This window comes from Cebidichthys violaceus, unplaced genomic scaffold, assembly GCF_023349555.1.
Source record: "Cebidichthys violaceus isolate CVI_PGR_0920_01 unplaced genomic scaffold, fCebVio1.0.p SCAF_7, whole genome shotgun sequence".
Classification (NCBI taxonomy): Eukaryota; Metazoa; Chordata; class Actinopteri; order Perciformes; family Stichaeidae; genus Cebidichthys; species Cebidichthys violaceus.
The window spans coordinates 509,166-534,065 of NW_027176927.1; the positions used below are offsets into that span (position 1 = coordinate 509,166).

Here is a 24,900-nt window from a genome sequence, read left to right on the forward strand (position 1 = left end):
TTAATGATTTAGTTTTATTTCAGTATTGATGACAGACAGTTTTATCATGCAGCAGGTAGTGACAGTAAACCAAAAGTTTGGTAAGAAAAAAAGACAACTCAACAAGACCATTACAATTTACAATTTACACACCAAGTAGTGCCATAAATATATCTCACAATGGAATAGTCATAGTTTACAAAAGAAGTGATTTTTGATTATTGTTTTTTATTGTGAACTTCTTCATCCCTAATCCAGGACAGAGCCATACACCTCCACCTCGCACAGAGTCAGAAATTCTTCTCTTGGGATGACTATGTTGATGTAACGACCGTCCATCCCATTACACTGGAACTCACTGACACCACCTGATGGGATACTTGTGATCACAGCACACCTGGCAGAAGAAACAGAAATGACGTTGTTCAATCCAAAAAAGGTTGGTCTCTGTCTCTTTAAGTTTTTTTCTACTGTTTGTTGAGCAGCCGTCCATCCTCGTCCTCGCCCTCTGCAGGTAACGTTAGTGATGCCATAAGGAGTTTGATCATAAGAATAGGATAATAAATTAAAGCTAATTGTTTAGCTGCGAATGTATTGTAAATATTTTTGAACTTTTTGAATTGCTGCTTAAGAAACACTATTTGTTTACATGCAAGAATAATAAAAAAGAACCAATAAGAGTATTGATAAGGAACCGACCCAATGAACAATGCATGGAACAAATCGAGGTAATACAAGAACAAATGTAAAGGCTTAAGTCAGGCTTATTAACACAAAAATAACTAATAATTAGATTTTACTACAGAAAAAAGGAGGGACTCTCAAAAAAACTGAGAAAAAAATGGAAATTTGATAAATAAATAATATGTGGTAATAAAATATATACATTAAAAATAAGTTTCAAATGAAATAAACTGTAAATAGAATTTAAATAAAGTGCAAATTAAAATATAGCCTTATAATATGCGAATTACATGCTTCGGCAGTCTTCATTTTTGCATGGCAGAACCAGAAGTTGTTCTTCATATCTGTGACAAATGAACAATAACAACAGTCACAACAGTCCACACACTGGGCTCTCGGCTCTGCCTCACTACCTCCGTTCACAAAGCCGTACTTAATGAAGTCAGGATTGTAAATGTAGACTTTTCGGGGGGTTTGGCACCACTTTCGTCTTCTTTCTTTTGTTTTAAATTAGTGCTGGACAACGCTTACATTTTTTAATCATGCAATTAATTGCATGATTTTTTTGCGATTAATCGCATTGTTATGCGCAATGTTCAATAATGAATTCAAAAGTAGTGTATTGTGCACTTTTATTTTAAAAGTACTAAAGTGCAGGAACATTTGGTTTGCAAACACTTTAAACAAATCAGGTTCTTTTTAACAGCAGTATTCCTTTACACAGTAGTTAAAATACAGTTATAATGATTCTGATAATAGATATTCAGCCGGTGTTCACAACTTTATTTTCATGTGTGTAATAGATGCAATTTGAAATATACACCTTGAAAACTGCAAACCTATCTACGTCATGTTTTTTTAATGTTTGTTAAATTCTCAGTAGGATAACTAAATGATATACTTATTATACATATTCCAAACAAAACAACTTTAAAAAATTAAAAAATAAAATTTAAATGAATCATATATTTTTTGCTTTTTTTGGTCAGACACATATGCAATGCTGAGTACCGTGTAATATGTGTGGTATTAATTATAAATGTACGTTGGTACATAGAGGGTGATAAGAAGTTGTACATGGAGGGACTTAGGACCCAGGGGAATGTAGGTGAAGCATGGAACGTGGAGGGAGTCTGTACCGGGACAGTAACGTGCATGTGAAGTTATGCTATTAAAGAGTTAAGAGCAGTTTGTTCTTACGTGCTTATATGTTTATTTAAAAACACAACAATATGTATTTTGATATTATAATAATAATAAAAAAACTGCGTTAATGCGCGATTAAATAATTGTCGGCGTTACTTAATTAATGCGATAATAACACGTTAACTTGGCCAGCACTTTTAAATACTTCTTCATAACTTTCGCTACAGGCTAGCGGCTAGCTGAGTGTCTTCTTCTGCTTATTGGAGCTTGTTAAACAACTGACTGACGCATTACCGCCAGTCCACCACCAAGTGGTTTGAAGCTATGTTGTAACTGAGCGTCTCATGGAAAACAGTAATATCTCTGGTGTCTTCAGTTGATAACCTATGCGGTCCCGCGGCCCTCGCGACCCACAGGTGCAAAACTGAAAGTTTTCTGCGGCCCTCTAGGTGGCGCTCGCGGCCCAATCGTGGGCTTCATGGTTAAGAATCACTGGATTAGAGTACTAGTATCGATAAAATCCTAATGATACCCATCCCTAATTGTAATAGAAGTCTACAGCCATGCTGACAAAGTGTAGCAGCTCTGTGAGGCTACACAGCTAAATGCTAACGTCAGCATGCTAAAATGCTGCGTTTAACAGGTCATGTTCATGTTAACCATCTTAGTTTAACGTGTTAGCATGTTAACGTGCTAATTAGCACTAAACTCAAAAGCACAGCTGATACTGATGGGATTGACACTATAGTATACAGGTATTAAAGTAATAATTTTTGACCCGATGATGACATCAGATGAAAAGTTAAGGGATAACCAAATTGAATACAATTCATCCTGAGGGGAACATGAATGTCTGAGCAAAATGTCTCAGCAATCCATCCAGTAGTAGTTGAGAGATTTCAGTCTGGAACAAAGCCGTGGCTGAAAACATTGATAAAGAAAATACAAATGTGTCTAAAGATGTAAATGAAGAAACCATGGATTTTAAATGAACAGGTTGTAAACTACCTGGTGTTGTTGTTGCCGAAGTTGTCGAGGGAATCTCCAATGCGGATCTCGGCTCCGTTGAGTCGGTCCGAGTCTTCCTCTCGGTTGGTTATCTTAACAGAAAACACTTTGTGGGTTTTGCGCAGATCCAGTCGCCACCAGGGGTTGATGTTGTTTTTCGTGTGACTGCAGGAGCCGTCCTCCCACTTGCTGCCAGGATTCCCATCTATGGCGTTAGATGCAGTGCCAAACATGTACAGTGACGACTGTGAGGCTTTTCCTCCGAGTGCCAGGTTCTCTCCTGCAAAAGAAAATGCACGCGCAACATGTGTGACTTCTGATGCTGGTCTTGTTTTTCTTGCAATGTTCAATTTACTATCTCCAATGACTCATCAAGAAAATGTGAATTAATCTGCAGACACAATGTTGGATCAAATCAGAATTAACCACCATTTATTTTATAATTACGCAAAATACACTACAAATACACTTAAGTATAACTAAATGTATCACTCAGACGTGGCAAATTCAACTTTAAATGTAAAATAAAAGGTATTATGTAGAATGCGGGAGACAGATGATTAAGCACCGTTGATAATATTGTAACGGACTGGGTAACATGTAATGTTACCCTGTTATGTTATGTTATAACAGGTTGACAGAAGTTGTTTAAGATAAGAGTAATGGTTATTGCATTTACTGAGTTCAGGAGGTCAGGCTACGGACCACAGTAGCCTGCGTTCTGTTCACTAATAAAGTGCAACAAGCAAGATAACGTCTCGTAGCTTTCCTTATCGAGGGTCGCTACAATATGATTCATTTTTAATGCAAATGTAGCCAATAAGCATACAACGTGAATAACATTAAAAACTTAAAAACAGTTTTCATATTTTATTATCTTATCTACTGGCTGACACCACAGTTTATAGATGCGATGTCACTGCATACTAATTCATGTCAAATGCTCACCAGTCGGGGCACGGTACCCGTAGACTTCCACTTCACAGAGTGTGAGGTGTTTCTGTGAACCCGGTAGAACCACAGTCACGTAACGTCCCTCCACACGTTGAGGGAAAGTCAGAGTAACCGATTCGCCTGGATCAGTTCTAAGAATTTTACCAACCCTAACAGAGAGAGAGAGAGAGAGAGAGAGAGAGAGAGAGAGAGAAAAAAAAACAGGACATGAATCACATTTTATACCTGTAGTCCTTTAACATGAAGATGAAAGACACAAACTTGTTGTTTTAATCTTGAAAGTTGAATTCTCCTCACGTATTAACATAATGATACTGAGAAAAAAAACTAACATTTATGTATTTGTGGAAATAACATTTAAAGCTGCCACATATCTATCGCCTCCACATGGCGACTGCTGAGCCTGCAGCTTACAGCAAACTGTTGTCTTTGATTGCGGGATATGTTTTCTTACTGTGGGTTTGCGGCACCATTGCCCACTAAAGAGTTGCCGATGTGAATCCGTGCCCCGTTGATCCTGTTCTCGCAGCAGTCTCCTCTGTTGGTGATGATGACGGAGGTGACGATGTAGGACTCCAGCAAGTCCACTCTCCACCAGGGGTTGGTCTCTTGTTCAGTGTGGGTGCATGATCCCGAACCGTAAGTATTTTCACGGTTTCCGTCAATAGCATTGGAAGCAGCTCCAAGCGCGTCCCCCCAACGGTCTGACTGGGTCGCCTTTCCACGCAAGGCCACGTTCTCTGAGAATGAGACGGTTGAAAAACACATAGGAGATATAAAGGAAGATCGTTTGTGAATTGTTAAGCATGAATCTGTGTCCAACAACGTATTACTCCATGGCTTAGAGCAGGGGTGTCAAACTCATTTTCACTCTGGGCCACATCAGCATTACGGTTTCCCTCAAAGGGCCGGTTGTAAATGTAAGACTGTGTAACTGTAACTACTCCTAGTATATTGGTAAATAACTGTCTCTGCATTTGATTATTGTTTATTCAAGTAAACACAAATATTGCACATGCAGTTATATAAATGTAAAAATATATTTAAGCACATTTCTGTTATTATAACTTCAATCCTTTTAATTTAGGGTTAAGAAACCCACATTATTCTATCAAACTTTTAAAGAAAATAGCAAAGACAAATATCAAACACAAGTTCAAAGCTTAAAATCCTTTCAAGGGTGCGTTTGCACAATCCCACGTGAAGTATTTCATCTGTTGTAAAGCCACATTTAAAGTAGGGCTTTAATTTTGAAATGCTACATCAGAATATCCTGGTTCTCTCTGAGTGACACCTTGAGGTGGTCTGCTATTAACCTGAAGTGAAATTATTTTGTAACTATGCACCGTTTCCTCTAAAATCAAATCTGAAATGAGACAAATTGTCTCATGAATGTGATTTGAAGTTGGCTCGTGAATGAGATTTTGAAAGGCTTTAATTTTGAAATGCTACATCAGAATATCCTGGTTCTCTCTGAGTGACACCTTGAGGTGGTCTGCTATTAACCTGAAGTGAAATTATTTTGTAACTATGCACCGTTTCCTCTAAAATCAAATCTGAAATTAGACAAATTGTCTCATGAATGTGATTTGAAGTTGGCTCATGCATGAGAAAAAAATGTAACTTTTTTTTTTTTTTTTACTGGCGCCTTGAGTTTGACATCCATGGCTTAGTGTGATATAGACCATGTGTTTCAACATTATATCCCTTTGGTTTAAACTTAAACCATTAGCTCACTGTTATGTGGTCAACTATAGTGTGTTTGTGTATTTGGTTGTTTGCATGTGTTGCCAAATTGATGAATTTGTTTCTCGGTGATTAATTGTTGTAGAATTGGTGGAAAGATGTATTGATTTGTTGTGTCTCTTTGTGTGTGTTTCCTTAAGTCTGATGAGCCACATGGCAACTTGTTGCTCATTACAAAATCCTGCAGGAAGTTGTTGCAGACAAGTTTGTAGAAAAGAGGACGTTGGTCTGCCAATGCATTCCAACAACAACACAACATTTGGAGAGTTCAGATTAGCTTTTGCGGCAGCAAAACATAAAATATATATGTAATGTGAGGAGAGAAATTCATTTTTGTGAAGAACACAAGTACATATAGGAAAATATAAACATAATCATATTACCGTATAAAGAAACTCAAATTAAGCCCCTAAAAACGTCTTGCTTCCTTTCACCACAACTCCAATGATTTTGGAGAAAAAAACTAAACTCCCGACAGTTAAAGAGTTCACTTTTATAAATATACTAGTTACTTTTCTTGCTAACAAAACAGACCTATGTGCACCTCCTGGTGTTGATTGACAATAAAGATGTCACAGATACTCTCAGATCATACTTACCATAAGTGTAAGCTGAGCGTGTCTCCAGGAGGAGCAGCAGAACGAAAACGCTGGGTTTCATTATTCTGGTTGAGAGAATCATAATGTTTTTAAATGACACGTCTTATTATTCATTATTACTTGTGTAATATGTGTCCTATTGGAATTCTGGAGGAGTGATTATAACAAAAAACTGTGAATGTGTTAGATTTCAACAATAAGATTAGATAAAACTTCATCCAGAGGGAAACTCATTCATATTCAGTTACATTTCACAATTATGGTTAAAACCATTACAACTATTATTTGCTTCCATGGGCTCCAGAGGTACATATCGACATGCTAAAGATACTCAGAAACCGATGTAGGAAGGTGATCTGATGCAACAAAGAAATGAAAAATGTTACCTGGAGACCCCAACAGTTGGCTGATTCAATGAAAAAGAAAAAAGCTTCCAAACACTTAAAACCTAAACCGTTCCCGTGCTCTTGATATGCGTCTCGGTGAAACCGTATCCAACCAATCATCAGAGATCAGATCATATTCACCTTCAACACTTATCCAATCACATGCCATCGGTTTACTCCCATGCACATGTATTTCCCTTCCCTAAACTCATGATTCAATTTCAGAAGTGCATCTACAGAAGTGTGCCAAAGATCACACACATCCATTCATTACCGATGATATTGGTTCAATAGTTTGTACTGTACTTACAATTTTGAGGTACTTAACATGATTTTTCTCATTGTATACGACTTTATTCTTCTACTACACTACATCTCAGAGGGAAATATTGCACTTTTGACTCCACTTAATTTGTATGAAAACTAAAGTTATTTTGCAGGTTATGATTTCACAATGGACATGTGATCAATTGATGAAATATGATGTATTATTATAGATTAAAAAGGAATTTTTGCAATGTGATGAAAAAATGTGAGGGAAAATAGCTGGTGTCAGCCTTTTTCTATGTGCTTTTGACCTTAACAATAGTACCCCTTAATGCTGAAAATGCTTAGTTGCATTTTTTTTTTTTTTTGCGCAATGTGCTTATTCCCAAAAATTTCAACAGCTCTGCTACTTCTCTGTTTCTCTCTCTGAAAACACACAAACATAATCCAACTCTCTCCAGCTTACTTAAACTTCACTTGACAAAATATGATACTTGGTGTGCCTCTTTGATAACACAACCCATAGAAACTTGTAATAATTAAAGTTAAAGTGAAGTTCAACAAAGTCCAGAGCAAAATGACTTATGCATGAATACAATATACTGAGTAGAAATATATACTACGTAAAAAATTACCATTACAATCCTCCCCTTGATCATTACATTAGATCACTACAATAGTATATATTCCCCGCTAGAAGTCAGAACATAAGTATTTTAGTTAAGGTCATCATTAACCCCTAGCATAGGAAAGTGTTGGTGGGCTGTTTTTGTGTTGTGAAAACACCAAGCCTGTGGAGGAAACAAAATCTTTATCATGGAAAAAGTGTCTAATTGTGCAGTCGTTAGAACAGAGTGCTCATGGGAATACAGGAGGAGTGGATGGGACACTGATTTGTTGATGGTTCGCACTAAAGGACAGTCTAACAGACGGATTGACACGTACCATCATCTGGATAGTTCACCAGTTAGTTTGGTTAACATTGGCAGTCAATTTCAGTGAGTTTCATAACAAACAATAATCAAACAACTCAAACAATTTGTCATATACAATCATATTACCATAATACACATTCAGAATCAAGTGTCAGTTTAATCGATTCTTTTATCAGGTAAACTAAACAAAAGCACCAGCTGTTTAGTGAGATCATATTTCTCAGATAACAAGCTGTAATAATAAACATAAGTATTACACAGAAATGTCACTATTAAAGTACTACTACTCATCTAAGGGAGGAAAACAATCAGGCATTGAAAACAAGTCACATGTTGCAGGATTGGCCTTTTTCCTTCTTTTCTAACAGCATGTCTAGGGCCAATTTAAATCAATGTAGTGTATTCATATCACATGTTATTTGCAGTTTAGTTAAATTACAAACCGTTTCTTTAATCTGATGGTTGCTGGTTTTTGGTTCTATGTTATTTGGTTGCCATGGTTTCTCATGCATCAATTATTAGGAAACACAATTATTATTGCACAAAAATACAGAAAACACATTGAACCTCTTAGGCCACACCCCCCCGGACCGTAGAATGGGCGCCATGGTGCTGGAGATCTGCCTTCCATCGCCGTTACTTAGGTGCTTGATGAGTTGTTAACAAACTATACATTTTCTACAAAATACAAAAAACTGTGCACTCTTTTGTGTACCATGCTGAATTAATACAATAACATTCCATATTTCTTTGCTTTGTTTCCACTGACCGTTACTTTAAGTCTAGTCTTAAAATCCTGAAATCTACAGATGAATGATGCTACTTAGTCTATTCTGATAAATCCCTGCTGTGATACATCATAACGTATTTTATTGGAATTCCTAAAACATAATAAAAACAAATATTTATTGTATTTCTCTTTTACATTCCCTAATGCCAGTTAACAACTAATTTGAATACAGTGATATTTATATTATTTAATGTAGAGGCTCAGCTCATCATGTCATCATGTTATCTTGAGAGTTTAGATAGTAGATAGTAGATACTTTATTCATCCTGCAAGGGGAAATGTGTTTGTTACAGCAGCAGAAAATATACTAAAGCAATTAAAGTAACAGAGTAAAAAATAAAAGTATAAAGTATAAAAATGCACAATATATATACAATAAAGATAGCAGAGTAAAAATATAAAATATATAAAAAAAACATGCACAGTAGTGTATACAATGAAATAGAATGGTATCATTAACTAAGCTAAAATAAACTGTAGTGGAAAGATTTAGATTTAGTATAAGAGGTGTGAAATGTTGTAAAACGTTTGTACTCATTGTATTTAAATGGTGTTTTTATTTGCTTTGATGATACATCAAGATTTTGACTACCAGTTGAAGAAAGGGATTATAACCTGCATGGGACAGTTACAAAGTAAAAGTATAAGATTCAATCTTATTCAATCTCTTATCACTGGTAGAAGACTGGGATTTTGGTAGTCTTTTAGACAAAGGTTACAACGTTGCTAAATATTAAATTCTGTACAAATATATGTGGATAGCACATATACTTAAAACTACATATTTCCCCTGTACTAAGTTATCTCTGCTGTGAGCTAATTTAGCGTACTACTGGAAGAGAGCATGTGTTAATTGTCTGCAATAATTGAATATCATAAGTGAGGCATATTTCTGTAGGCACACCTAGCATAAGTGTTGTGAGCTAAAAAGAGTAACCTGATAAAAAAAAAACCGCTTGCTTAGTCGTAGCATCAGCTGCAGCATTTCCTGTTGAAATGGGATCAGAAGCGTTAGTGTGAGCATCACATTTCATAACACAGACGGTTTTAGGGAATACATTCTTTACTTGTTATCTGAATATAAGAAGTTTTCCTAGCAACTATGACAAATTAATTCATTATTTGTCTTTACTTAAGCATGAATTTGCATTTATTGGCCTGTCAGAAACATGGTTTACTGAGGACTCTAGATACAGTGGCTTGCAAAAGTATTCATACCCCTTGAACTTTTCCACATTTTGTCACATTACACGCCACAAACATAAATATATTTTATTGGAATTTTATGTGAAAGACCAACACAAAGTGTCACACAATTGTGAAGTACAAAGAAAATTATACATGATTTTAAAAAATTTTCACAAATAAAAAACTGAAAAGTGCAGTGTGCAAAATTGTTCAGCCCCCTTTTCTCTGAGTGCAACCAATTGCCTTCAGAAGTTGCCTGATGACTGCTGAATGATTGAATGTTGACCTAATGACTAAATAGAGTCCACCTGTGTGTAATCTAATCTCAGTACAAATACAGCTGTTCTGTGACGGCCTCAGAGGTTTGTTAAGAGAATATTGGGGAGCAAACGGGACCATGAAGTCCAAGGAACACACCAGACAGGTCAGAGATGAAGTTGTGGAGAAGTTTAAAGCAGGGTTAGGCTATAAAAAGATTTCCCAAGCTTTGAACATCTCACGGAGCACTGTTCAATCCATTATCCGGAAATGGAAAGAGTATGGCACAACTGCAAACCTACCAAGACACGGCCGTCCACCTAAACTTACAGGCCGAACAAGGAGCGCACTGACAAGAGATGCAGCCAAGAGGCCCATGGTGACTCTGGACGAACTGCAGAGATCCACAGCTCAGGTGGGGGAATCTGTCCACAGGACAACTATTGGGCGTGCACTCCACAAATCTGGCCTTTATGGAAGAGTGGCAAGAAGAAAGCCATTGTTAAAAGAAAACCATAAGAAGTCCCATTTGCAGTTTGCCAGAAACCATGTGGGGGACACAGCAAACATGTGGAAGAAGGTGCTCTGGTCAGATGAGACCAAAATTGAACTTTTTGGCCTAAATGCAAAACGTTATGTGTGGCGGAAACCTAACACTGCACATCACCCTGAACACACCATCCCCACTGTCAAACATGGTGGTGGTGGTAGCATTATGCTCTGGGGGTGCTTCTCTTCAGCAGGGACAGGGAAGTTGGTCAGAGTTGATGGGAAGATGGATGGAGCCAAATACAGGGCAATCTTGGAAGAAAACCTGTTGGAGTCTGCAAAAGACTTGAGACTGGGACGGAGGTTCACCTTCCAGCAGGACAACGACCCTAAACATAAAGCCAGGGCTACAATGGAATGGTTTAAAACAAAACGTATTCATGTGTTCGAATGGCCCAGTCAAAGTCCAGACCTAAATCCCATCGAGAATCTGTGGCAAGATCTGAAAACCGCATTCACAAACGCTCTCCATCTAATCTGACTGAGCTTGAGCTGTTTTGCAAAGAAGAATGGGCAAAAATCTCAGTCTCTAGATGTGCAAAGCTGGTAGACACATACCCCAAAAGACTTGCAGCTGTAATTGCAGCAAAAGGCGGTTCCACAAAGTATTGACTCAGGGGGGCTGAAAACTTTTGCACACTGCACTTTTCAGTTTTTTATTTGTGAAAAAAATTTAAAATCATGTATAATTTTCTTTGTACTTCACAATTGTGACACTTTGTGTTGGTCTTTCACATAAAATTCCAATAAAATATATTTGTGTTTGTGGTGTGTAATGTGACAAAATGTGGAAAAGTTCAAGGGGTATGAATACTTTTGCAAGCCACTGTACGTCTTTAAAATACCAAAATACAGTTCAGTTCACCATGCAAGAGAGGATGGATCTGGAGGTGGAGTATCCCTGTTTATTCATGGTGACTATGAATTCAAAAGTTTGTCTTTACTCTAGTTACTTTTTCCTCTTATTCATAAAGCAACATGAGTTCCTGGAAATTCAATGACTTTGATTGACAACATCTTAACCAATTCTTTGCGTGAAGGAACAAAATCTGGAGTCTTGTATTCAGACTTGTTAGATCATTTTCCCATTTTTCAGTACTCTGTATTCAAGATAAATAGAGCTAAACATATTAAGAAAATAATGGATAATACATCGTTCCACAGTAATGTTAGGCACATCTAATATATTAATCTAATCTAATGTGTGAAACGGCAGAAAGGAACCATGAGCTCCCCATGTTTCTGAGTGAAAACTGATGTCATGTAAATGTCTCTTTCGTCCACGTGTTGTGTGAACGGAGTGTAGTTTAGGTAGTCCAAGTGTCAGAGCTGACAGTAAAGCGTCCTTTATGTCATTAAAGCAGCAGTCAAGGAGTCAGTCCAGCTCAGTTTGTTCTGCGCAGAAAGATGTTTACCATGAATCATGGAAGAGAGGAGTGCCTCTCTTTCTGAGAAGTTTAGGATCCACTGATCTAATATGACGTCATTCATATAAAGCTCATCATTTGTTTCTTAGTTGTGTTTTAGGCACATTTTGAATTGCCTGTATTCTCTTGGGAGAGAGGGTTTTGCCCTCTGCTGTGATCACATGTCCCAGATATGAAACTTTATCGAGAGCAAATTTCAATTTGGACGGATAGCCTTGTGACCATTTGCAGCCAAAATGTAACTAGGATAACTGTAATTGTAAATTACTCTAATCTGCATGCTTCTTCTGTGGGGCTGCAAATCATGATGTCATCAACATATTGTAACAAGGCAGAACCATTTGGTAACTATAAATTAGCAAGATTGTCTCTCAAGACACTGTTTAACACCAGGGCATTCTGGATATCCCTGAGGACACCGGGTCCCTTTAAATTAGAAGCTACCCAAAATTGACTTTGTGCACAGGTACAGAAATAAAAATATATAAAAAAAAACATTGGCCAAGTCAAAGACGGAAAAACTGTGTCTGGAGGGATGAGTGACATAATGGTGTGGATTAGAACTTTGAGGTGCACCGAAGTATTAACTGCTTGTAAATCTTAGACAAATCGTCACTCAGTCGGTTCCCCCAGGTCTCGAATTTTCTTTACCAGAACGATTGGTGTGCGCAACACCAGAGAATCATCAAAAATCAGATTTTGGGTGAGAACCAAAGGTGTCCCACCCCTCACCAGTCCTACGTCATATTTGTGTGCAGACCATAGAGAGGAAGGCACCTCAGACAGCTCAGCCATGTTTACAGACGGAACATTTCAAACCATGGTGTGTGTGTGTGTGTGTGTGTGTGTGTGTGTGTGTGTGTGTTTTTATCAAACATAAGTTGAGTTACTCTTTTACTGTTAACATTGATGTACATCATATTCTATTCTGTATACATCACCCTTATTACTGAAGTGAGTTGAGTCTTACTGTACAGCCAGTCAGACATGTCCTTCCATCTCCAATAATGGGCCTCGCGCATAGGACACATAGGACACATAGGACACATAGGACACATGTGTGAACTCCCTTTTAAACAACTCAGATTGTGTGGGAGACAGAAACGGAGACAGCAGCAGCATTTTCTGTCCAATAAATGTCCATCATACATCATTTCTCTACCTACTAAATTTATAGGGCAGTGATCAGACAGTAGAAATGAATGTTTGTCTGTGATGTTATCTAATATACAGGATAAGGGCTTTGTGTACATTTCACTAATTGGTATTCCCCTGAGCCAATCAAAACTGCAACATATTTACCTTTAATAGTTAACGTGTCTTGTGGTAACTTTCTAAAAACGTAATTTTTGTTTGAGTACATCTGGTATGTGGGTTGAGTGGTGTTTGTATGGTTTATAATGTGTGTATTGATGTACAAGTTTGTCATAGTCAGAATCTAAAGTTAACTCACCCTCTGTTGTAATGTGTGTGCGTCGAATGGTTCATCACTGAGGTCCGCCCCGCCGCGCCTGCTCCTCCCCTCTTGACTGCTGATGTTGAGCCCTCCCACCAGTCCTGCCTCCATAGAGATTGTGGGCCGTCCCTTAGACAATGTCCAAGTTGCCACTTTTATGGCACACCAAGTTTTCAGCCGGTGTTTGTTTTCCAAAGTCAATTTTCCTCCTCGCCTGTCATGGCCTGATTCCATTGTCAGCTGGGCATCCTCAAGTTTGCGCTGACGAAAGTCTTCGCTTGTTATCTGTTGTCGTACTGCTTCTCAGCGTGTTCAGCATCTTGTAATATGGTTGCAGTCTTCCATATCACACAATTCTCTTTAGTGTGATGTTTTTCAGATTCATAGATGGCAGGAAAGCCTTCTTACAAAGTTCTATAGATGTTGCGCCACAACGACTTAATGGATCTGAGATGCTAATTGGAGATTCACTTGAAAACAATGGCAACAACAATCCCAGGTACAGTTCACGATCCTAAATATAACTAAAAGTTTGAGATTAATGGATATTTGTCATTGAGTTTGTTTTTTCCAAACTTAGCAGTGACTTATATTTCTCAAATGAATTCATTGGAGTATTAAAATGATCATTCGGTGAGTTAAAGTTATTTCTTCTACCGCTAGGTGTGCTGTGATCTCAAGCATCCCTGGAGGTTTCACCGAAAACTTCCAGTGTAACGGGATGGACGGTCGCTACGTCAACATCGTCATTCCTGGAAGAAGCGAGTACCTGATCCTGTGTGAGGTGGAGGTGTACGGCTCCATACTGGATTAGGTCTGAGGAGGCTCATAATGTATAACAATGACATTTTACATTGGTGACGTTCATCTGAGTCTCATGGTTCAATCACAGCTTAAAGGGACAGTTCACCGTAGCGTTTTGGACATATGGGCTGTAGAGATGTCTGCCTTCACTTGAATATAACACAACTAGATGGAACTCGGCGTGTGGTGCTCAAAGCGCCAAAAATATACATTTGAAAAACCAGATACAAGATAATCCTCAGACCTTGTCCTGAGCAGTTTTGTGTAGGAACAATTTTCTTTCGACCAAACTACACCCGCCAACCGTATCCAGAGTTTTTCAGATGTACTTTTTGGGGCTTGAGCACCACAAGCCGAGTGCCATCTAGTTCTGTTATATTCAAGTGAAGGCAGACGTCTCTAACCATGTTAATTCAGCCAATACGTTAATGGTCAATCAGTTTTCATATTCATCCATGTCGATCATCACCGGTGTGTATAGAAATCAAACACATTTTCAATGCTTCTCTAGTTTTATTATCACATGTTATAATGGACCTTATCTCTCCTTCTATTATGGTTTCACACTTCAATGTTACATTCATGAGAATGCAACACACACACACGTTATATCACACCGGGAAGTTGTCTCATGTGATCCACCTGTCAGCGTATCAGCAAAATAAAGATATTCTCTGATTTTACTGTTTTATCTCTGTGTTTATGTGATCAGGAAGTTCAACCAGATTTATTCGAGACATTTTTCAAAACAAATCTGAGCCTATAAAAGGAAGACACATAATAAAAGTGCATGTACCGATTCAACTAATGTCCTAATGTAACCTGAAGATATCTGCACAGCATATTGCTCTTCTTATTTACTTCACACATCGCAAGAATAAAAGCGTGTTACATTTGCTGGACTGTCTGTGTGCGAGTCAAGAGGGCGCCATCCTGTGGCGACACGATCCTGCTTCCTTTGTTTTTTTCCGTGCCGTGTGCTTGTTCAGCCGTGACAGATTTAGATGTTGCACATAAGAGAGAGGACGACTCTCTTGTACGTCAGCTGATATCAGACTCTTCCTGGCTGCGGAGAGTTTGTCCGTCCATCCAAGTCTAGGAGGGAGAGCAGGTTTACACCGCCTCTTCTTCTCTGAAGTGGATCATAGAAAAAGGATCATCAGACTTGGTTCTTCATGAGGCAAATCAGTCCAGTCGGTGACACTCAGGTCCAAACCCCCTTAGGTTGCTGTTAAAGATGTAAATCTTACCAAAATTATCGTTAGATTTTTTTTTTTTTTGAAAAGGCTCAGTAATTTGTACTAATTGACACAAGACGGGCCTCTTAGTGAGTGAGTCCTGCTTCATCATCTGGTTCCTAAAGTTCAAACTTAGCCTTGTTCTTATGTCATGTGTTTTCTAAGTGGAGTGTTACGTATCACCAAATTAAAACACGTTGCTCCACACAAACTACTTCTAATGTACTCTTGAAAATGTACAAAAATTACACCTCCCGGCACATCTGAAGCTCAACAGGAGATAAAACAAAAGGTTCAATGTGGAATGAACACAGGTACAATGAATAGAAAGAAAGACAAATAAACAGATGCAGGCTTTTTTTTGTTGCTTCAATTTATTTCATGAAAGGTGACATAATATTCATCTGCTGGCAGTGAGAGAACAAAGACAAGTTCAGAATTAGAAATTTAAATCTTCACTACAGTCCAAAAATTCAAATTCAAAGACAAATCATGTTCCAAACAAATACAAAAGTACAAAGTTTATACAAAATCATATGTAGGCCTACATATACAACATTGTTGTCACTGTAGGTTAACTGCAATACAAATATATTATTATAATATTTGTACAGGTAAGGTCAGTGTGTTTTTTCCTGTGAACCAGAGTGTGTTTAATCTGTGTTTCTGACCCGCTCCAAACAGGCATCTTTTGCACATCACTGCAATAGTAAGAAGAAGAGGAAATACAGGCTGAGGACTTCTACTGGGTCATGAGTGATGATTGAGAAGGATCACTTTTTATGAGTGTTTATTCATGCAAAGTATACCTTTAATATTGTACGTAACACCTTTACTTTTCCCACTATGAAACAGTGTTGATTCATCATGTACCTAATCCAGTCTGGAGCCGTACACCTCCACCTCACACAGGATCAGCTCCTCGCTTCTTCAAGGAATGACGATGTTGACCGTCCATCCCGTTACACTGGAAGTTTTCGGTGAAACCTGGAGAGATTCTTGAGATCACAGCACACCTAGCAGAGGAAGAAAATCATCCTTTGTTAACTCATTGAGTGATCAGTTGAATAAAAAGATACTAAATAATTTGATAAACATAAGATACTGCTAAGTTATGACGAACCTTTATTCTTTAGTACTTGTTTTGAGGATTGATGTGTTTACAAACAAACCCAATGACAGATATCCATTAATCACAAACTTCTAATTATAGTAGCATTTTAGTTGATGGACATTAAATTACCTGGGATTGCTGTTGCCATTGTTTTCAAGAGAATTTCCAATTCTGATCTCAGCCCCAACAAGTTGTAAATTAGGATTTAAGTAGTTGGTTGTGTTGACAGAAAACACTTTATGGGTTTTGCCCTGGGGCCTGTTGTTCGAAAGTAGAATAAAGACATCTAGGATAAGTGGGAAAGCCAGGTTGGACAAAGTCTCATAAATTCATACTGGCTTAATTGGTTGTTCGAACGCCGAGCCACGCTGAGGAGGGGCGGCTTTATCAAGCCAGGTCTAACTAATTTGAGTAAGTGCGCGGCCACGGCTTTCTTCAGTAGACCACAGAGATTGATCACAGATTCACTGATGAGACGACAGGTGTGGACACTTTCCTCCAATGAACAGCGGATCTGAATGCTAACGTAAGGTGACACACCTCTCATAAAATGAAGCACCGCTGCTGTCTTGACATTTGAAGACGGACTGATTAAATGAGTAGGTAAGTAATCCAAAACTAAAATCCTTAATCACAATTTAAGTTCCTTTCACAAATTAAAATATGATAAGCAGTGGAAATTGATGACAAGTGGTGAATATAAGAACATTGTTGGTGCTTGAATAATTTTCTGATAATGTTTAAATGAGGTGTGTGGATTTTTTGGAAGGGTTACACATTAAACATTTAGTCTTAACAGGTCAAATGGAGAGGACGCGAGCTGCCTACTTTTCCCCAAATGAGCAGCAGCTCTTAATGGATACGTATGAGGAGGTGAAACATCGGATTAACAAAAAGAGTAACACAGCTGCCACCATAAAAATACGAGAGCATGAGTGGCAGACGATTGCAGACAGACTAAATGCGTAAGTAATCTAAAACAATACACTTTAATGAATTATCATCATTGTAATTCAAGTTCTTTTTGCAAATGCTGTAGCCTTATGAGCAGTGGGAATTGATTCACTGTGCAAATGTTTTCTATCTCATGTAACGTTCATACAGCACAAATACAAGTGGCCAAACACGCACCTGGCAACAGGTGAAAGTTAAATAAGAATATTCTGCAGTCTGGTAAGTGCTTCAATAAATGGCTGAGCACAAACGAGGTGTATAGATTATTTGGAAGGTCCTGGCTAACACTTTTTTAATTGTATTATATCATTACTTCTACCAGCATTTATATAATAGCCAATGTGTATTTTTCTGCATGCCATTTTTGTCCTTTTTCATGCCTTTTTGCCACAGCAAATTCCTTGTTTGTGTAAACTTTCTTCAATAAACCGTGTCTCATTCAGATTTTCATGTATGCACTGATTTCAGCAGTCAAGAAGAAGGCACACATGTCTGGCACGGGGGGTGGCCCACCGTCTGCGGAATTCACACCTGCAGAATCAGTTGCCCTAGACCAGAATCGAGACAGGCCGATGGAGGGATTAGAGGGAGGGTCAGCTACAGGCTCTGCAACTGAATTGCAGACTGCGCCCTTCATACGAGGTACATAGTTGAAGGAATCAATACGTTTATGGTGTTCTGTGGACTGACTTTAGCTTGTCTGGCAATGATATCACACTCCGCGTTCAAGCAGAAGATCCAGTAAGTGTTATTAAAGGCTCAACATGTCTTGCAAGTTTACACTTGGTTAACATGAGTTTTATTTGATGGTGTCAGGGTGAAGGCACATCTGCCCAAGCTGATGAGACTCTGTCCCTGGATTCAGGGAGGTTTGAGGTAACCTGTCAATCTTGTGGAATTTTTCTGTGTAAGAAGTCAGTGATGTGGTGCTCATGGAGGATATCATATGTAACAGGACACAGATGCTGAACAAAATGATGGCCTGCCTGCAGAGATAGTAAGTAGCCTATCACATGAATGACATCCAGTGTCCACGATTCCTGTACTCGTAACTGATGTGTTTTTTACAGAATCCCCAAACTGTCAGACGCCTCTACGCAATTAATCTTCTGAAGCAAACGGAGCTGGCAGATGCAAAAATCAAGCTCGAAAAGCGGAAGCTTGAGGATCTGGACAGACAAATAAAAAAAATAAAAACCTTGAAGTTGGAACTCGAGATCAAAAAACTAGAAAAAGAAGTATGTTTAATGCACATTGTAAGCATAACAATGATACAAGGTATTCAATGTTGTTTCTCATTTCCTCCACAGCTCCAAACAGACAGTGAATAAAACAATTTAATGAATACTGTAGAGTCATTTCCCTGTTTCATTCATTAAATCCTGCTCTAAGCAGTTTTTCCTCAACTGATGCGAGGGTCTAACGGCAGAGAATGTTGTGTAAAGCTCTTTGTGACCAACTTTTTGTAAAAATGGGCTAAACAAATAAAGTTGCCTTGTCTAACTAAATAAAAAAAATCCTGCTCTAAGCAGCTATTTCAACAAAAGAGAAATACAGTTAACTAAAATAACTAGCAACATACTGATCTCTGACAGCTCTACCATTCACATTGTCTGGAAAAATAGCAGGATTATCCTAGTCCATTTGGAGGGCCACTCTAAGAGCTCTTTCCCTCCTGATGATGGCGATGTTGTGGAGTACTGTGCACGTGACTATGATGTCACAGGCTCTGTCTGGCTTGACCCTCAAATGACGGAGGCATTGGAAATGGGTTTTCAGAAGGCCAAATGCCATCTCAATTCTGCCCCTTGTCCTTGCATGGGCCAGGTTGAAATTCATCTGGGCCCCCCCCTGGGGGTCTGCAAAGGGTGTAAGCAGAAACGGCTGGCATGCGTAGCCCTTATCGCCCAAGATTATGCCAGCAAATTCGCCTGAGGGTGCAAGATGTAACCGTTATACACCTTTGACACATTCTGATGTTGAAGTTGTTTAACAAATGCATGGCTTACCTTGAGACAGCTTCTGGTGAATCGAAGAGGCCTGAAGGACTCGTGCGTCATGGACAGACCCTGGCCACTTTGCCTCCACATTGCTGAAAATGCAGTCAGCATCACAGATCATCTGAAAGTATAAGATGAAAGCTATTAACACAATTTGAAGCACATGATTGATTCATTTATTTATTAACAGTAACCATAGGTCATTCTTACCTGAACGTTGATGCTGTGGAAAGATTTGCGATTTACAAAATCACCCTCATTAACACCCGAGGGGCGCTTTATCCTCACATGAGTGCAGTCCAGTGCACCAATGACATTAGGGAAGGCTATTATAAAAATAAACCCTTGTGAAAAACATGTGCAGCCCATCCCATTTTACTTGCACATTTTTCTTTGTGTGTGCATTTCATATTGCCTGCGATTTTGTAAAAACCCTCCTTGATGTAACACAGTCGTCTGTGGCCAGGGAATGTAACAAAAATGTGCACGACTGATTTAAGTGCCAAATACACGTCGCGGATGGCCCGGCACACAGCTCCTTTATTGAAGTTCTCAGCATCCCCGATGGAGTAGAGAAACGAGCCGCTTGCAAAAAAACGGAGTGCAACACAGACCATCTGTGGAAACGTCATTGCGCGGCTCCTGGCGGGCTGTGCGCCCCTGGAATTTGGGACCCAGTATTCCACACAGATAGCGGATGCTCTCTCCTGAAAATCTGTATCTTTCTATTAGATAGTCGTCACTGAACACCAGTGGAGCTGACCTGTCTCTGACCACCCTCTGAGGTCAAAATGCCCACCGAACAATGGCTACCTCATCATCCACAATGTCCTCCAAAATAGGACACGCCATTGTGAAGGAAAGGACACATGTTCATGGGACTTTATATAGTGTAGGCTATTACCCTAATTGCTGACTTAATTGCAAGCACCTTTGCAAGTGCAGCCATTTCTAATTACTCTAATGACTGCAATAAAATCAGATTTGAGCTGGCAAACAATATGAAGGGTGTTTATTTACAATGACGAACACACGAATAGGCCCCAATTATGAAAAAGAACTATCGTAATAGGCTAACTTTATTTATTTTTTTAATTTGATCATGCTTTGTTTTATTTCTTTTTTTAAAATAATAATTTAGCCTACGTGTTGTTTGTTTAAAAACGAGGCCAATGCGTAGCCTTCATTAGAACATGGAATGACTGTAGAAAACACATTCATTTCTGATCAGCGCAGCCGCTGACTCCAAAGATAAGACAACAGAATCAACTAAGCTTGGCATTTAGCCTGGTCTGGAGCAGGCTAGCTGCAGAGAATAAATCACCATGGTAACTTGACCAGGATAAAGTTATCCAGCTTTCGAACAACCGACTGCAGGCTAAATTCAGCCAGGATAACCAACATATCCCGGCTTAATCCCTTATCTAGGTTTCGAACAACAGGCCCCAGGTCCAGTCGCCACCAGGGGTTAAAGTCTTGATTTGTGTAAGTACAAGAAGCCTGGTCCCAGTTGGTGGCACGATTCCCATCAATGGCATAATATGCCATGCCTGCAGAATTCAGTGACGACTGTATGGCTTTTCCTTGGATTGCCAAGTTCTCTCCTGCATAAAGAACACATTTGCAAACATCATTACTTTTACTTGATGCGTTCTGCAGAACAAAGTCTGTGTATGTCTTGAAACTGAAATTCACTATTTGCACATTGTTGCCATTTTCCAGCTTTCCAGAAGATACTGCAGTAACACATGGAAAAGTCAGGCACTGCAAAACTTACAGGTTGCAGCAGCAGCTAGCAGTAGTAATTGTGTCAGTGCTCAATTGTGTCAGTATCCACAGTATGACAAATTTGAAAATCTTAACTTTTCTGAATGAAAATTGATAGGCTGGTGAGTTTCAATATATTACATGTTAGAGTTAAGACTCAATTTCGCTCAATTACTGTATATACAACTTTGCAAAGAAGAGATTTATTAATAACAGGAAGTGCGTGCATCTATTTTCTTCATTCAAAGGAATGCAGTTGAAACTCTGGTGTGACCTCGGCTGTATAGAAAATGACACGTTGGCATCATTTAGAAAATCTTGTGTGACTTCAGCCTCATGTTCAGTTCTCACCAGTTGGGGCACGGTACCCGTAGACCTCCACTTCACAGAATGTAAGCATTCTTCCTGTACCAGGTAGCAGCACAGTCACATAACGTCCCTCCACACGTCTGGTAAAAGTGATTTTTAAAGACCTGCCTACATTACATTACATTACATTACAGTCATTTAGCAGACGCTTTTATCCAAAGCGACTTACAATAAGTGCATCAACATTGGTAATCAAAAGAACTACTAGTCACCAGAAGTCATAAGTACATTTCCTTTTCCAAACAAGCATCTAAGAGCATGAAGCAGAGCATAACTCAGAGCCAAAGTACAGTGCAGAAACAAGAAAAACAGTTAGTGCTATAAGTAAGTTGACCATGGCCTGGAGATAGGAAGGAGCTGTTCCTTTCACTGCCCTGTAGGCTAGCACCAGAGTCTTAAACTGGATGCGAGCTCTTACAGGTAGCCAGTGTAGAGAACGGAGTAAGGAAGTTGTGTGGGAGAACTTGGGGCGATTGAACACCAGGCGAGCTGCGGCTTTCTGGACAAGCTCCAGAGGTCTGATGGCCGACGCCGGGGCTCCGGCGAGTAGAGAGTTGCAGGAGTCCAGGCGGGAGATGACAAGAACCTGGATGAGAACCTGCGCCGTCTCGTCAGTGAGGAAGGGATGAATCCTCCTGATGTCGTAGAGCAGGAATCTGCAGGAGCGTGTAACGGATGAAATGTTTGCCGAGAATGACAGTTGGTCATCCAGGGTCACACCCAGGTTCCTCGCAGTCCGAGTTGGCGTCACCACGGTATCATCAATGGTGATGGACAGGTCCCGGTGCGGGCAACCCTTCCCCGGGAGGAACAGTAGCTCAGTTTTGTCTAGGTTGAGCTTGAGGTGGTGTGTCGTCATCCACTTCGAGATGTCAGCCAAACACGCAGCGATGCGCGTCTCCACTTGGGTGTCACCGGGGGGAAATGACAAGACCAGCTGGGTGTCATCGACATAACAATGGTAGGAGAAGTCATGCGAGCGAATAACAGAACCCAGAGATGTCTAATGGGATATGAGGAATCACACCAGCCCTAAAAGAGAGAGAGAGGAAGCAGTGCATTCATTCGTTTTATAGGTGGGGTGCTTGACAGGTATACAGCAATATAAAATAGGAAATAATACCAACACTTAACCTGCTGGAGAACGAGTATAGAGGCAATATTTCACACAGCACATGTCACATGTTCAATGAGTGTTGCTATCACTTAGTGATTGACTAAACAATTTCCTTGTATTGTAAAAGAAACATTGTATTTAAGAAGTCATTACATTCACTCACACTGGGTTTGTGGCACCGTTGTTTACAGAGTTGCTGACGTGAATCTCCGCCCCGTTGATGAAGTCCTCGCAGCAGTCTCCTCTGTTGGTGACGATGACGGAGGTGACGATGTAGGACTCCAGCAGGTCCACTCTCCACCAGGGGTTGGTCTGGGCGGTATCAGTCCGGGTGCAGGATCCAGCCATGTAGTTAGAATCACGATTTCCATCGATAGCATTGTAAGCAGCTCCCAAAGGTTCCACAGGACGGTATGACTGGGTCGCTTTTCCACGCAAGGCCACGTTCTCTGTGAGTGAGACGGATGAAATACACGTAGAAATGTTTCATGGAAAAATGTTAAATATAAATTAACAAACCTCTTTCTAAAACACCTGGTTATACGTCAGGACCGCACTTACAGGGTCACCTTGAGAAAATCTGTGTCTGAACCTTGTTGCGTCACCACTGGGGTCCCTCAGGGTTTAGTTCTGGGTCTCCTCCTCTTTTCTCTTTACAACTAGTCACTTGGCTCTGTTATTCACTTGTTATGGAAAAAAAATCCTATACCCGCTTTGCGTGAGTCTTTTCATGCTGAAATACATAATATTAAAAACCAGGTTGTCTTTTAAGTATTTATTCTCTGCGCAGAGAAGGTTCAATCATCACAACAAAATGCAAACAGTCTCAGTGAGGAAGAAGCTCGAAAAAAGTGAACAAGCTTTCTTTATACAGAATGAGCAAAAGTGGGGCCGATGGCCAACGTTACAGACATTTTGGTCTCAGACTTTTGGTCTCAGACTGATAGGAACAACAAATGAAAACAAACGGCCAGCAACCAAAACAAGCGGCCCAAAGGCCTCGGTATGGAACATTCTCATACAACACAGTTAGTTATCTATGTGAACAGAGAGGGAGAATTATTCTTCTGCACAACAGAGACATGGTGAAGTTCAACAAAGTCCAGAGCAAAATAACTTCTGCATGAATACAATATACTGAGTAGAAATACATACTACGTAAAAAATTACCATTACAGTTTTTAATAGTTTTTGGACAATGGAGCTCTACTGTACAGAGGAATAATATATATATATATATATCCTATTTTGGTTACAAAGACAACACTTGTTAGGATCAATTCATCGTTAATTTTTTGTCTTTTCATTGGAATTCTGGACAATTATTACCCATTCTCCCCTCCTTTGTCTTCATGTGGTTTCGCACTTCCTTGGTTGTTTTACAGCATCAGCATCAGTGTCCCTGGTAATGCAAAGTACAAACGTTATCTAATCAAACCAGGAAGCTGTGTCTCATATCATGCATCTTCCTGCAAATTATAAACATGAATGTTCTCTAATTTTACTGTTTTATCTCTGTGTTTATTTGAGCAAGAAGTACAATCAGATTTATTTGGAACTTTACAGTTATGTGTCAGTACACATGACACATTTTTTTTTAAACAAAAGGTTGCCTATAAAAGGAAGAAGCATGATAAAAGTGCATGTTTAGATTGTTGTGAATAATCCACATTTAACTAATTTTGTGATGTAACCTGTAGCCAGATTTTGTTAAAATGTAGTTTTAAGTACCGCATCCTTTCAGTTGATAATGTGCTTTTCTAACTAAACTACAGTGTTTGTGTTCATGCTAATGAAAGAACTTGTTAATCAGTGCAACAATGTGGCTTTTTAATAATGTTTTGACAACTAAGGCCCAGAGGAAGAACATATATTAAGCTTTGATGACTAAGACAATACTTAATCGTTGGATTGTTAATTTTGGTCTTTTCATTGGATTTCCGGACTATTTGAGCAGCACAATCCGAGTGCCATATATTCCCTTTATATTCAAGAGAAGGCAGACATCAAACTGTGACATGAAAACAATTAGTACCCCAAACTGTACAAGTGTACCAAGGTCCATGCTTTAATGAAAAAGCGAACATAAATTTTACATATTTACTGGACTGAAAGGGAAATTTGACATATCCCCCTCCTTATTTTTTAAAACGCTTTAACTTCTC

At 39.1% G+C, this 24,900-nt stretch overlaps 1 protein-coding gene and 1 pseudogene across 1 annotated transcript; both read right to left on the reverse strand.

Annotated features, from left to right (window-relative positions):
• LOC137891559 (fucolectin-1-like) lies at nucleotides 1–6,676 on the reverse strand. Its single transcript, XM_068736235.1, has 6 exons — nucleotides 6,503–6,676; nucleotides 6,117–6,181; nucleotides 4,226–4,511; nucleotides 3,766–3,920; nucleotides 2,818–3,097; nucleotides 1–376 (listed from the first exon to the last, which is right to left on the reverse strand). The coding sequence occupies exons 2-6, from the start codon at nucleotides 6,175–6,177 to the stop codon at nucleotides 229–231; spliced, it is 930 nt and encodes a 309-aa protein (XP_068592336.1). The 5' UTR covers nucleotides 6,178–6,181; nucleotides 6,503–6,676; the 3' UTR covers nucleotides 1–228.
• Nucleotides 6,677–16,287: 9,611 nt separating this feature from the next.
• On the reverse strand, nucleotides 16,288–24,800 carry LOC137891009 (uncharacterized; annotated as a pseudogene).
• Between the last annotated feature and the right edge of the window lie 100 nt (nucleotides 24,801–24,900).